This window comes from Trichosurus vulpecula, chromosome 6, assembly GCF_011100635.1.
Source record: "Trichosurus vulpecula isolate mTriVul1 chromosome 6, mTriVul1.pri, whole genome shotgun sequence".
Taxonomy (NCBI): domain Eukaryota; kingdom Metazoa; phylum Chordata; class Mammalia; order Diprotodontia; family Phalangeridae; genus Trichosurus; species Trichosurus vulpecula.
The window spans coordinates 82,714,254-82,727,592 of record NC_050578.1 but is presented as its reverse complement, the minus strand read 5'-3'; the positions used below and the strand labels follow the sequence as shown (position 1 = coordinate 82,727,592).

Here is a 13,339-nt window from a genome sequence, read left to right as displayed (position 1 = left end):
ATCTCTTTCTATCTTTCTATCCATCTGTCTCTATCTTTTTATCTTTCTATCCATCCATCCCTATCCATCCATCTATCCATCTGTCTGTTCATTCATCCATCCATCCACCCACCTTTCTTTCCATCCCTCTATCTATCTGTTGATCTATCTACCTAGACATCTAGATGTCTAGCTATCTAGATATAAATCGATTAGTAGATAGATAGAAAGAATCAGTCTCCCAGAAGACAAGGACAGAGTATGAATGGATCAACAAAAACAACTCAGTGCACTTGTCCAACCAACATTAGGTCAGTGACTTCCTCCTTGGGTATAAAAAAAGGACAGCATCTTATTTGCTTGTGTCACCGTTTCAGAATAAGTTCTCATCCACAAAACTCAATGGTTTTTGATTGTACTCTGCCTTCTGAGAAAGAACATCAGGGATCTGACCTCACCTCTTTCCGCTCTGTTGAACTCATTAACTTCTCAAGAGCTGGGAGAAGTTTATTAAGCCACCTCAGCAAGCAGAGTGTTTCTGTCTAATCCAGTACTGGGATTTCCTTTCCCTCTACTGTCTAATTTCATTTGAAGATGCTTTTATTCTTTTTGGCTTCTGTGAAAACTTCCTCTTTCTTTAACGCTGCATGTCCCTAAAGTCTTAGTGCTGTTTACACTTTGTAATTATAGTCCATTCTGCCGTAACTGTGGCATGTGCGTTCTCAAAAAACAATGAAAACCACCTAATTAAAAACCACAGAGCTTATGAGGAAAATGGGGTTAAGGGCGTAATAACCAAAAACTCTAGTGGTGACACACATGTAAAAAGGTTCTTATTGGGTTTTTCGGTTGTGTCCCCATTTGGGGTTTTCTTGGCAAAAGACACTGGAGGGGTTTGCCGTTTCCTTCTCTAGCTCATTTTCCAGGTGAGGAAACTGAGGCAAACAAGATTAAGCGACTTGCACCAGGGTCACACAGCTAGGAAGTGTCTAAAGCCAGATTTGAACTCATGAGAGTGAGTCTTCCTGATTCCAAGCCCAGTGCTCTTTCCACTGTGCCGTCTAGCTACCCAGAAACACAAAAAGGTAGGAACCTAATAAAATTGCTAGCCTAGTTTTATACATGTTGAATGGTTAAGAAGTAAATACTACATAGTGCAACTCTGGACTTGAGGGGAAGGCCATGGCAGAATCAGGTATAGGTAGTGTGCACCAGCCCGTCTAAGGCACTCAGAGCTCCCGCACCAGAGGATTGACAATAAATATGGCCCTTTTGTGGACAAAAAGACTTGAGGTCTGCCGTCAAAGTGGCCGGGGTTGCAGCTCTGGAGTTACTGTGAAGGGGAGCAGTTTTCTGAATTCTCTAGAAATCAAACAGAAGCAAATTCAAATTTATGCTCAAAATGTTCCCTAAAATAGATCCTTCAGTTTGGAATCTTCACCTGCCAGGCCTTTTTAAAAAGTTTCAAAGGCTGTTGATTGTTTATGTGGTTTTCTGATTGTTTAAAGGAGAGCTCATAGAATTTTTTTTTGTGTGTTCTTCACATTTCCCTTTTTTGGTGGGGAGAGGGGGTGTGGTTGCCCTGGAATTGAGCTGTTCATAGTGATATAAGATTAGGTCGAACCTTGGAAGAAACTCAGAAGTTAGAAACTCTATCCTGTCTCTGAACAGGAATCCCTTTTACGAGCAGACAGGTGTACATCTGTCCTCTACTTGATGGGGAACTCACTGCCATTAAAGGCACTTGAGCCTAACTCCATCAGGAAATTTTTTCTAACACTGTTATTTGTAACTTTTAATTATGATAGATTTGGCTAATAATGATATTACTGTGTGTGTATACTCACATATGTGTGTATATATACATATATATGACCAAGAGAGTGTGTGTCTGTATAACTGTGTATACATATACACACACACACACACATACACACCACTTTAAGATTTGCAGAGTGTTTTAAAGATATTATCTTATTTGATCTTCACAAAAACACTGGGAATTGGGTGATATTATTATCGTCACTTTACAGGTGAAACAACCACACCAGGGTCACCCACCTAGTAAGTGTCTGGGGCTCAGTTTGAACTCTGGTCTGCCTGATTCCATGTGCTGTGCTCTGTCTCCTGAGCCATCTAGCTTATTACAGGAATCACAAGTGGGTTTTTTTAATCATTAAAAACAGGTTAATGAGTTTTTTTTTCAATAAATATTACGTGAAAGTCATCATGGATAAGTTTTTTCTACCATTTTAGGAAAGTTTCAGAATTATAGAATAACTTTGAGGCTTAGTGGGTATCTTTTGTGTAACAGTCTCTAAGAACCTACAAATAATTGCCTTCCATTGTTTTTTTTCCCCCAACTTGTGGCACCACAAAACTTGAATTGGGCCCTTCTAGGAGGGCATGGCTGTAGCTTAGTGCTTGTTACACTCACTGACCTTGACCTTACTCATATCCAGAGCGCAAGGAAAGCTTCCATCTAGTGGGGAATTTTAACTGTCAGGCCCACTTAGAGGAGACAGCTAATTAGCTGCATTCTGCAGCAACCTTTCACAGGAGAGGCTGGGGTAGAGAAAGGGGGAAATCCCAGGGAGAGCTTCTGGAGGAACATTAGCCTTGCAGCTGACATGGTTTGTCAGCAGAACGAGAAGACATTTCCTCTTCAAGAGCAGGAGATGGGGAGGTGACCAGTACTTTCAGAGTTATGAAAGAAGTCCCCTTAACCAAGACCACAGGGTTGAAATACATACCTCTTTAGACCAGAATCCAAGTGTCTCCTATCCAAGGACAGCAATTAGTTATTACAACCACTGTATCTTTGGCTTGGTTTATCATACTGTGTTTCTTCTTCTGTATCTATTGGGGACTTTATATCATTAGGCCTCCAGGTAGCTTGGGTGGATGGGGGAATTCCTATATTGTTAGTCAATCAAAATGATTGTGGGTCTTGTACCCACTCCCACCTCCCATTCGAGCAAATCCTTTATGAAATTACGGAAATTTATGAAATTTACGGAACAGTCCCACCATTCTGCTGCCTTTATCTCTTAACAAAAGCAGGTTTGTTCTACAAGAAGCAATCTGGAAGGGTTGCATTAATTTGCTCTCTCCTCGAGAACCTATTCTGTGGTAGATTTCTAAGACAGACCTTTACAAACTCCCTAGAAACACTTCCTTTGTAGGCATGTCTATAGAAAGTTAATGAAAGTCATTTTACTGTAGAATCATTGATAAGTTATAACTAAAACCCAGGAAATGACCCAAACCCCACTATTCCTTGGTTTGGCCAGTTTCTTGGAATGTCTGTTAGGTGGTGCAGGCTTATTCTTGAACTATCATTGTGTTAACCCCCTGGAGTGTTTTCCCTGCTTTCCAGCCCATGATAAGACATCCTAGCCTTACAACTCAAATGACATCGTTTGTCTGTTTTTCTATGGCCAATTTTAACATTTGTTGTTGTTTGGTTGTTTCAGTCACATCCAACTCTCCATGACTCCACTTGGGATTTTTTGGCAGAGATATTGGAGTGGTTTGTCATTTCCTTCTCCAGTTCGTTTTACAGATGAGGAAACTGAGGCAAACAGGGTTCAGTGACTTGCCCAGGATCACACAGCTAGTAAGTGTCTGAGGTCTGATTTGAACTCAGGAATGTGAGCCTTCCTGATTGTAGGCCTGGCACTGTATCTACTGTGTCACCTATCTGCCCTAATTTTAACATTAGGCAGAGAATTCTAATTGCACTCTTCTTCAGGAGGAGAAGCCTCATAGCAGAATTACTGGGGAGTAATGACATTGTTCTGTGATTTCATCTGGGTAGGAAAGGCCCAGTGTGGAAGCTCATGTTATCACGATGGATCTCCAATGCTTTTATGTTAAGACTTAATCTTAGGGTGTTTTTCTAGGGCCCTGAAAAGGGAGGGTCACAGAGCTAGTAATCTGTCTGGCAGAAATGGACTGAGGGGTCTCCCTGCCTCTGAGACCATCCCTTTGTCTACCTTCTGCCTATACAGCAGGGTGTTTTTATGTTCTGAACCCCTCTGGCTGTCAATCTAATGCTGTGGATCCCTTCTCAGAATAATGTTTTTAAAAACAGAAAATAAGAGGCAGTTAGGTGGCACAGTAGTTAGAGCATCGACCCTGGAGTCAGGAGGACCTGAGTTCAAATGTAGCCTCAGACACTTACCAGCTATGTGACCCTGGATAAGTCACTCAACCCCACTTAAATAAGTAAATAAATGAAGAAAATACACAGGATTAAGAAGGAAGCTAGTTACATTGGAGTAGTTACTTTAAAAAAAATTTCTTAAGTTCACGGACTCTAGGTTAAGAAGCCCTGCTCTAGAGCAAATTCTTTCCGTTCATTTAAGTGGTAATTTCTCATTCAGAGAATTACAGAATGTATGAGGCAAAGGACATTAGTGATACTTAGTCCAATAGTACTGACTGAAAAGAAGGGAATTTTTTTTAAGAAATACTAAATAAACAAATGGGAGGAAATAGAAGCCTAACAATCATATTCATGAATATGGACATATTAAACAATAAATGAACAATAAGAATTAATATGTAATTTAAAAAAATACAAAGCTACATCAAAGTCCAAATAAAAAGAAAAGAGAAAATTTTTAACAAGCAAGGAGAAATATGTAAATTAGAAAAAAAGTCTATAGAACTGATAGAACGAAAAGCTAGTCAAACAAAATTGATAAATCTTTAGCTAACCTCATTGAATGAATGAGGAAAATAAAAGTAACAAAATAAAAGCACGAATAAAGTAAAAGAGAAGAAGTAAAAATAATTTTCAGAACCTACTAAATAATTTTTAATAAAAGGAACTAGAATGAGCAGCAAAGTACCTATCAAAAGGGGGAAAAAAGACCCCAGTCCAGGTGGTACTTCCAGGTAGAAGTACAAAAAATGAAATTTTTATTTTTACTGTTTTAGCTCTGGTCAATTACTCTAAAAAAATTTTATTTCAGTTCTGAATTCTGTGCCTCTCTCCAGACACTCCTCTACTCGTTGAAAAGGCTAGCAATATAATACTCATTGTACATGTGATGTCATACAGAACATTTCCACGTTAGCCATGTTGCAAGAGGAAAAAAAAGCAAGAAAAAGAAAGTAAAAGAAAATGTTTCTATCTGCACTCAGAGTTCATCAATTCTTTCTATGGACATGGATAGCATTTTATATCAGGAATCCTTTGGAATTGTCATGGTCATTGTGTTGATTGGAGTAGCTAAATCTTTCACAGTTGATCATCCTTACAGTATTGCTCTTACTGTGTACAGTGTTGCCCTGGTTCTGCTCACTTCACTTTGCATCTGTTCAAATTAGTCTTCCCAGGATTTTGAAACCCTCTCCCTTATCTTTTCTTATAGCACAATAGTATTCCATCACAATCGTATACCACAACTTGTTCAGCCATTCCTCAATTGATGGGCATCCTCTTGATTTCCAGTTCTTTGCCTCTGCAAAAAGAGCTGCTATAAATATTTTTGTATATCTAGGTCCTTTTCCTTTTCTGTGATCTCTTTGGGATATAGACCTAGTAGTGGTATTACTGCATCAAAGGGTATGCAGTTTGTGCTCTTTGGGCATAGTTCCAAATTGTTCTCTGGAGTGGTTGGGCCAGTTTACAACTCCACCATCCCTTCCAGCATTTTGTCAGTTTCCTTTTCTGTCATGTTAGCCAATTACTGATTTCCTGGATTTTCTTCACCTTTTGTTCTTCCAGATGAGTTTTGCTATTATTTTTTCTCTACAAAATAATTCTTTAGTAGTTTGATTGGTATGGCACTAAGCAAGTAAGTTAATTTAGTTAGTATTATCATTTTTATTATATTGCTCAGCGCACTCATAAGTAAATAATACTTTTCCAGTTGTTTAGATCTGTCTTTATTTGTATGAAAAGTGCTTTGTAATAGTGTTCATATAGTTCATCTGTATGCTTTGACAGGTAAAATCTCAAGTATTTTATACTGTCTGCAGTTATTTGAAATGGAATTTCTCTTTCTATCTTTTCTGTTTGGGTCTTGTTGGCAATATATAGGAGTGCTAATGATTTATGTGATTTTATTTGAGTATCTTGCAACTTTGCTAAATTTGTTAATTGTTTTGACTAGTTTTTTTAGTTGACTCTTTAGGGTTCTCTAAATATGCTGTCCTATGGTCTGCAGAGAGTGAGAGTTCTGTTTCCTCATTGCCTGTTTTAATGTCTTACATTTCTTTTTCTTGTCTTATTGTTATAGATTAGTATTTCTAGTGCAGTGTTGAATAATAGTGGTGATAATGGATATCTTTGCTTCACCTAGATCTTATTGGAAAGGCCATTAAAGATAATGCTTGCCTTGGTTTTCAACAGATACTACTTAAGCTTTTGGGGCAGATAGGTGGCATGATGGATAAAGCACCAGCCCTGGAGTCAGGAAGACCTGAGTTCAAACACAGCCTCAGGCACTTACTAGCTCTATGATTCTGGGAAAGTCACTTAACTCTGTTTGCCTCAGTTTCCTCATTTGTAAAAATGAGCTGGAGAAAGAAATGGCAACCCACTCCAGTGACTTTGCCAAGAAAACTCCAAAAGGGGCCACAAAGAGTTGGACTTGACTGAAAAACTACTAAACAATAAAATATTCTTTTAGTTAAAGCTCCATTTATTCCTATGCTTTCTAGTGTTTTTAATAGGAATTTCCCTCCCTTTCTAATGTATTTTGTTAAAAACTTTTTCTACATCTGTTGATATAATCATATGAGGCTTTTTTGTTATTGATATGGTCAGTTATAGCTTTTCTAATATTGATCCAGCCCTTCGTTCCTGGTATAAATTGATCAATTACTTTTAAAACACCAAAAATGTACATATATATGTAATATGTATGTATGCATGTATGTATGCATCTATATATGCATAGTGTAAACATTGGATTACATTTCCTTCATTCGTTTGTAGAAAGCTACAGAGCTCTAGCTCATTCCAAATAAATAATCCTATGAGATTAACTGCCACATGTGTTTAATGGACTCAAAGTAACAGTTCACAATTTAAGAAAAACAACTAAATTTTTTAAAATTACAGTAGTACAGTGTAGTAAAGTATAGCACGTTAGACGTTCCAGGTATCTACTCTTCTCATGAATTAATGAACGATAATAGCTATCATTTATATAGCACCATAAAGGTTAGCAAAGTTCTTTACACCATCACAACAACCTTATGAGGTATTACCCTCATTTCATAGATTAATAAACTGATACACTTAAAGTTTATGAATTGCCTGGAGTTACACAGCTAGTAAATGTCTGAGGCTGGATTTGAACTCAGGTCTTCTTGGGTTCTGCCCCACCTGTTTTTGAAAACCATAAATCAAAAATTCTTATTAAATGAGACAGACTTCTTTTACAAAGTTCAGTACTGTGAAAATGGAAAAAGAAATACCACTATCCATAAAATACTATTTTATTTATATTATGTAGTATTTTAATTTCAAAATAGAATGATCAGAGTGTCATATTTTAAATATGGACCCAGCTTTAAATGCCAGAATTTATAGAGCAGTGTTCTGTTGGCTACACAATGTCAGGTTCATTCCCTTTGTGAAGGAATCTTTTGTAACCAGTGGTTAAGGGTGGTTAATAAGCTTCCCCTGGTTTTCACTACAGTTCAGCACATGGTACACATCACCCTCTGCAAGGTTCATATCTGGATCAGGGATTCTTCATCGGCTTTATGTCATGGATCTCTGGTGAAGGCTAGGGGACCCCCCCCCCCCTTCCCCAATGCCTCCTTCTCAGAATAATGCTTTTTCACAGTTTATAACCAAAGAAAATGCTAAATTTCAGTTGGAGGAAAGGTGATTTCCTCCCCCTATCTTATGTAATAGATCAGTCCCCTGTATTGTATCCACGTATGTGCCTGAGCATGAGAACCCCTGACTTAAGTATTGTGACCAAAATTTAAATCTTCCTTACAAACAAAGAGCTCCACAAAAGTTTTAGGCATAGGATGGAAACTGAGCCACGAGTATTTCTCTAGACCAGAGCTATTTAAAACTGGCTCTAAGAACTATTGCCTATGGTTTTTTTTTTTGTTTTTAACATTACTTTTAAAATGCAAGTAACACAGCTCCTACATGCAGAGTCCATGGGGGAGAATTTTTGTGTTAAGTAACAAGGATACATGGAGAGAGAGAATGCTACTCTTTTTTTTAAACGAACTTTTGTACAAATTGCTTTCCTTGTTTTAAAGGAATTTAAGGTAGATTTGAACTCCGGTTTCCTGACTCCAAGCCCTAGCTCTATCCGCTGCTCCACCCAGCTGCCCGTACACACTTACTAAATATACGCACACACATATATGTATATATATATATACATACATACATACATATATACACATAGATATACATATCTATGTGTATATATATATGGAAAGAACAAGAAAAAATAGGAATTTAGTGTTAGGACATTAAAATGGCCAAACTTGCTGCCAAGGAAGAAAGAAAAGAATGCACCCACTTGCTTTCGTTGATGAGGGACTGTGGGCACAGAACCAGCACATCATGTTGGATCTGGTTGGCCTCTTTTTTGGTTCTGCTAAGTTTTGTTATATATATTGGGCTGAACCTTGATCTGCTTGAGGAATGTATAGGTTGACACCCTCTGGAGACTTCGGCCTCTTTACCTTTATGGGCTCTTACCTTTATCAGACTTGGTCGTTTCCATACAAAAGGACCTGAAACCAAGCTAGAGGTTTGGTGGTGACATCACATCAACAAAAATGGATTTCACCGAAGTTTTCCCCGCTGTTGTTGGAACATCCTTTTCAGGAATGCGGTTTTGCCCCCGAATTCCAGATCTGGCCTATTGTTAGACCAGTATTCCTACAAAGCCCTTGGGCATGGTTTGCCTTGGAGATTTTTCTCCACCCACTCACCCCATTGAGCAAATAAGAGATAATGAGAATGTTTAAATAAGAGAACTTACCTAGTGGAATGATTGAAAAAGAGATAAAACTCTGGAGGACTTTCACTTGTATGATTGAGCTTGGTGGGGAGGGGTTTTTCTTCTTCTCCTTCCATTTGCAAAGAAACTGGACTACACTAGGATTTTAAGAGGCTAGAAGCTGGAGTCTGTTTAACTAGCTGAGGAACCATGGGTGAGTAGGCTCAGTGAGGCTGGCACATCAACGTGGCTAGCTAAAATGCATGGCACATGAGGCTTGGCTGCCATGGTGTTCTCAGTTGATAGGCTACATGTGCTTTGGCTTTTGGGTTCTTTCTTTCTCCTTCCTGGGCACTTATGTAGATTCTTGAAGGATCTCAGGGCTGCAAAATTCCAGTGTCCCCCTATCTCTTCCATGATCAAGTACAAAATCCTCCTTCAAAGCCCTTTTATTAGCCTAGCTTTCTTGTCTTACCTTTCCAGTCTTTTTATACCTTTCTTCTCCCTTCCCCCTCCCGTGTCCTCTTCCATCCAATGACTCTGGCCTCCTGGCTATCCAGGATCAAGATACTCTGTCTCTCAGCTCCCATTTTCTCTAGCTGTCCTCCATACCTGGAATGTTCCCTCTCCTCATCTCTGCCTCCCGGCTTCCCTCAGGACCCAACTAAAATCCCAACCTTCTATAAGAAACCTTCCCCAATACCTCTTAAATCTAGTGTCTTCTCTGTTAATTATTTCCTATTTATACTCCATGTAGCTTTTCTGTCTTTATTTGTTTGCTTTATTGTCTCCCCCATTAGGTTGTAAGCTTCTTGAGGGTGGGGACTGTCTTTTGCCTTGTTTTGTGGCCCTAGTGCTTACCCCAGTGCCTGGCACATAGTAGGTACTTAATAAATACTTATTGAGGGATTCACTTTCTGAGCCTTGCAGCAAATGTCTGGTTTCATTAGCCAGTCCTTGGTCCAGTTGCTGGGAGTCTTTCCTATGCTGCACTCCCTGAGTGGATCCCTTCCCTGGGTCCATATCTGTGGTCTCCGGGCTTCCAGCTCTATGACTAGGAGTTTTCCCTGTGTTGTTCTCCTGGATCCAGGTTTTCTGTCCGAGACTCTTTCCTTTAATGTCCATGGGCTTATGGTTATCTCTTTCTGTGGATCTGGGTTCAAAAAAATGCACTTACTGACCTTCTCCTTGGATTTCATAATCATTAATCAGTTTATTGATCTTTGCTAGAGGTAATTGTATGAGAATTCAGCATTCTGTTCACTCTGTCTTTTTGGTGCTGGCTTGTCAGTTTCCTAGAGTTAGTTTTCTTTTAATGATTTATTTATGTTTTTTAGCATTTTATATTCTTCTGGTTTTTCTCATTTTACTCTGTATTAGTTCTTATAAATCTTCCTGTATTTCTCAGGCAGGATTCCTCATATTTCCAATTTCTTACTATAAAATAATTTAATATTTTCATGTATCAATTGGTTAATAGATGGGCATCTGCTTCTAGTTTTTCCTACCACAAAATGTGTTACTATGAATATTTTGGAGAACTTTGTGACCTTTCTGCCTTTTTTTTTTTTTAAGCTCCTTGTAGTATGTATCTATGGTCATGGGATTGCTGAGTCAAATGATATGAACAGTTTGGTAACTTTTCTCCAAAGTGGTTTCTAGAATGAATGGAGTATTTGAAAGCTCCACCCATAACACATTCTCACATCCCCTCAGACTTTGACCGTTATGGTTTTGGTTACTTTGCTTTTTTACTGCACATAAGGTAAAATCTCAGTTTTTCCATTTAAATTTCTCTTGTTATTAGTAATCTGTAACAGTATTTCATATGGTTGTTGATAGCCTTTTGTAATTCTTTTAAAGACTTTTCCATTTAACTATTAGAGAATGGCTCTTGTTCTTATATTTGTGTTAATTCCCTGTATGTCTTAGTTATCAGATTTTTTCAGAGACTTGATGGAAAAGCATTTTTTTCCTTTCTGTTGTAAAGTAAAAATGCTATCTGCATTGATTTTGTTTGTGTAAATGTTATAATTTCACGTCCTTTTTGTCTTATATGATCTCCATCCTGTTGAAGAATCCTTCCCAAATGTAGTTTTTTTAAATTAAATTTTTAAAAAATTCTCCACCTTCCACATTTCCCTCTCTTCCCTCCCTTTGAGAAAGCAAGCAAAAGAAAAATCTCCTATAGTCTTATAGGTATGATGAAATGAATCCCAGCAATACGTGTATTGGTCTGTCTGAGCCCATCCTACTAGCCATCTATTTTCCTCTTTAGGTCCACTTCTCACTCCCCATGACACCATTCATTGGCCAAGTCTTGCTTTTCCTACCTCCATAACATCTTATCCAACCCTTCTCTCCACAGCTACTAGCTTAGTTGAGACCCTTGGCCCCTCTGGACTAAATTATTTTGCCAGCTCCTAATTGGTCTCCCTCTCTCAAGTCTCTCCTCACAACGGTCCATCCTCCATACTGCTACTGCCAAAGTGATTTTTCACTCTTGTGTTTAGTTTTAAAGCCTTTCACAACCTGTGCCCACTCTTATCTTCCCAGACTCATTGTTGGATGTCACTAGTCTTCCCATACTTTGCGATCCAGCCAAACTGGCCTTCTCTCTCTCTTCTCAGTCTTCCAGATGCCACACGCCCTCTCATCCCGTCGTCTTTTCTGTGGCCATCCTCCATGCCTGGAATGCACTCCCTCCTTACCTTAAGATACAGCTTAGCCTTTCCTGATCCCCACCCCACACCAGCTTGTGCTGTCCCTTCCTAACAGCCTTGTATTTAACTACGTCATTTAAATTTGTTTTTATTTTGTATATCCTTGGGCATCAGGATCATCTTGTGTATTCCTTCTAGAGGTTGCTTTATCCTTTGTATTTCCATGCCTAGAACATAGCCAGAGCTTAATAATTCCTTATCAGTGGGATTGGTTGGTTGATAGATAGATGGAACTGCAACTGCTTTGTCTTCGGGTTTTGTATATAGCGACAGGGCTCATATTGCTCTGGTTAGATTGCAAACTCCCTGAGGGCAGGGGCCATCTATTTCCTCTTTTTGCATCTCTGGCACTTAGCACAGTACTTGGCATATAGTAGGTGCTTAGTAAATGTTTGTGATTGGATTGTTCCATTTTCTCCAGCACATGAGCAATTTACTGGTCTTTGCCCAGTGAGCTCACTTTTGGGGTTAAATGAATGGTTATGGCTGGTATGAAAACCGACTGATTTCCTATTCTTTGTGCACACACCTGCCATTTTGCCTCCATCCCTGAGAGTTTGGAGGGTTGCTGCATAGGACAGATGGCCGGCCATTGCTGTTTATTTCATTGGTCACTGTGGCCAAAGAGTTCCTCCACTTGGAAGTCATGCTGTGTCCTCCATCCTTGGCTGGTCTGGTCCCAAGGTGGGAGGCCCTGTTTGAGGCCTGTAGTAGACTCAGAGTCCATCCCACTTGATGGTGCCTACCAGAGGTGGTACTTCCCTTCCACAGCCTTTGAGAACCCAACGTCACCTCCATCCATTGAAGAATAGAATTGTTGTGTTAGCTTTGTATGTTGTAGGTGTTTAGCAATTGTTCCGTTGGGTTGTGATCTATGGGAGAAAATTGATAGCAAGTAGTATTACTCACAGGAAGACTTGAGTTTGAATTCTGCCCCACTTAACTAGCTGTGTGAATCTGAGCAAGCCATTCAATCTCTCAGCCTCAGTTTACTCATCTGTAAACGGGAATAATGATAGCTCTTCTCTCCTAACGTTGTCATAAGGATCAAATGAGAGATGACATAGATAAAGTGGTTTTGCAAACCTTAAAGTGCTATATGTAAAAATCATGCTGAAAAGTGTAATATTAATAGCTTTGTTAAAGGTTCTGGAGCTATCAGACATGAATACTGTGTGGTTAGCACAATCTTTTTTATTTTTTTGACCTACACGTCATAGGCAGCTTTTAATACACACGTCCAGGTCTTGTAACTCTTTGATCTTGAAAAAATGCCATTTTACTGAAAACCTGCTTGGGTGGGAACATAATTTAAGCCCTTCCTCTATGCAAATTAAACTAGTTTTTCCTTTCACGGTACTGAAATAGACCTTGAAACTTGATTGGCCCAGAGACTAAAAGGTTCAAGTTGTTGACATTCCTTCTTGGTCCACAGGGTAGGAGCTCCAGGCTTGCTCCAATGCTTGGCAGACCAGTTAGTCTTTATTTATTAAACACTTACCAGGTACCAGGCACTATTCTAGCCTCTGGAGATACAAAGACAGTCTCGGCCTTGAGGAGCTCAGAGTCTAATGGGGGAGACAACCACGTACAACCAAGATTCAGACAGGATAAACTGGAGGTAATCAACCTAGAGAAGCTTCTAGAAATAAGGACCGCAACTGAGGCCGGGGGATTTGGCTCAGCTAATTG

General features: G+C 39.1%; 1 protein-coding gene across 11 annotated transcripts in view; it reads left to right on the top strand.

Annotated features, from left to right (window-relative positions):
* The window catches only part of RUFY3 (RUN and FYVE domain containing 3), a 129,755-nt gene that overhangs the window by 61,980 nt on the left and 54,436 nt on the right, over positions 1 to 13,339 (top strand). Inside the window, exon 1 of one of the 11 annotated variants that reach the window (XM_036762968.1) lies at positions 9,025 to 9,138. The exons of the other annotated variants lie outside the window; for them this stretch is intronic. Within the exon in view, the coding sequence (XP_036618863.1) occupies positions 9,135 to 9,138 (4 nt within the window). The 5' untranslated portion in view covers positions 9,025 to 9,134. Of the gene's footprint in view, positions 1 to 9,024; positions 9,139 to 13,339 lie in introns of those variants that run through there. 11 annotated transcript variants of the gene reach the window in all.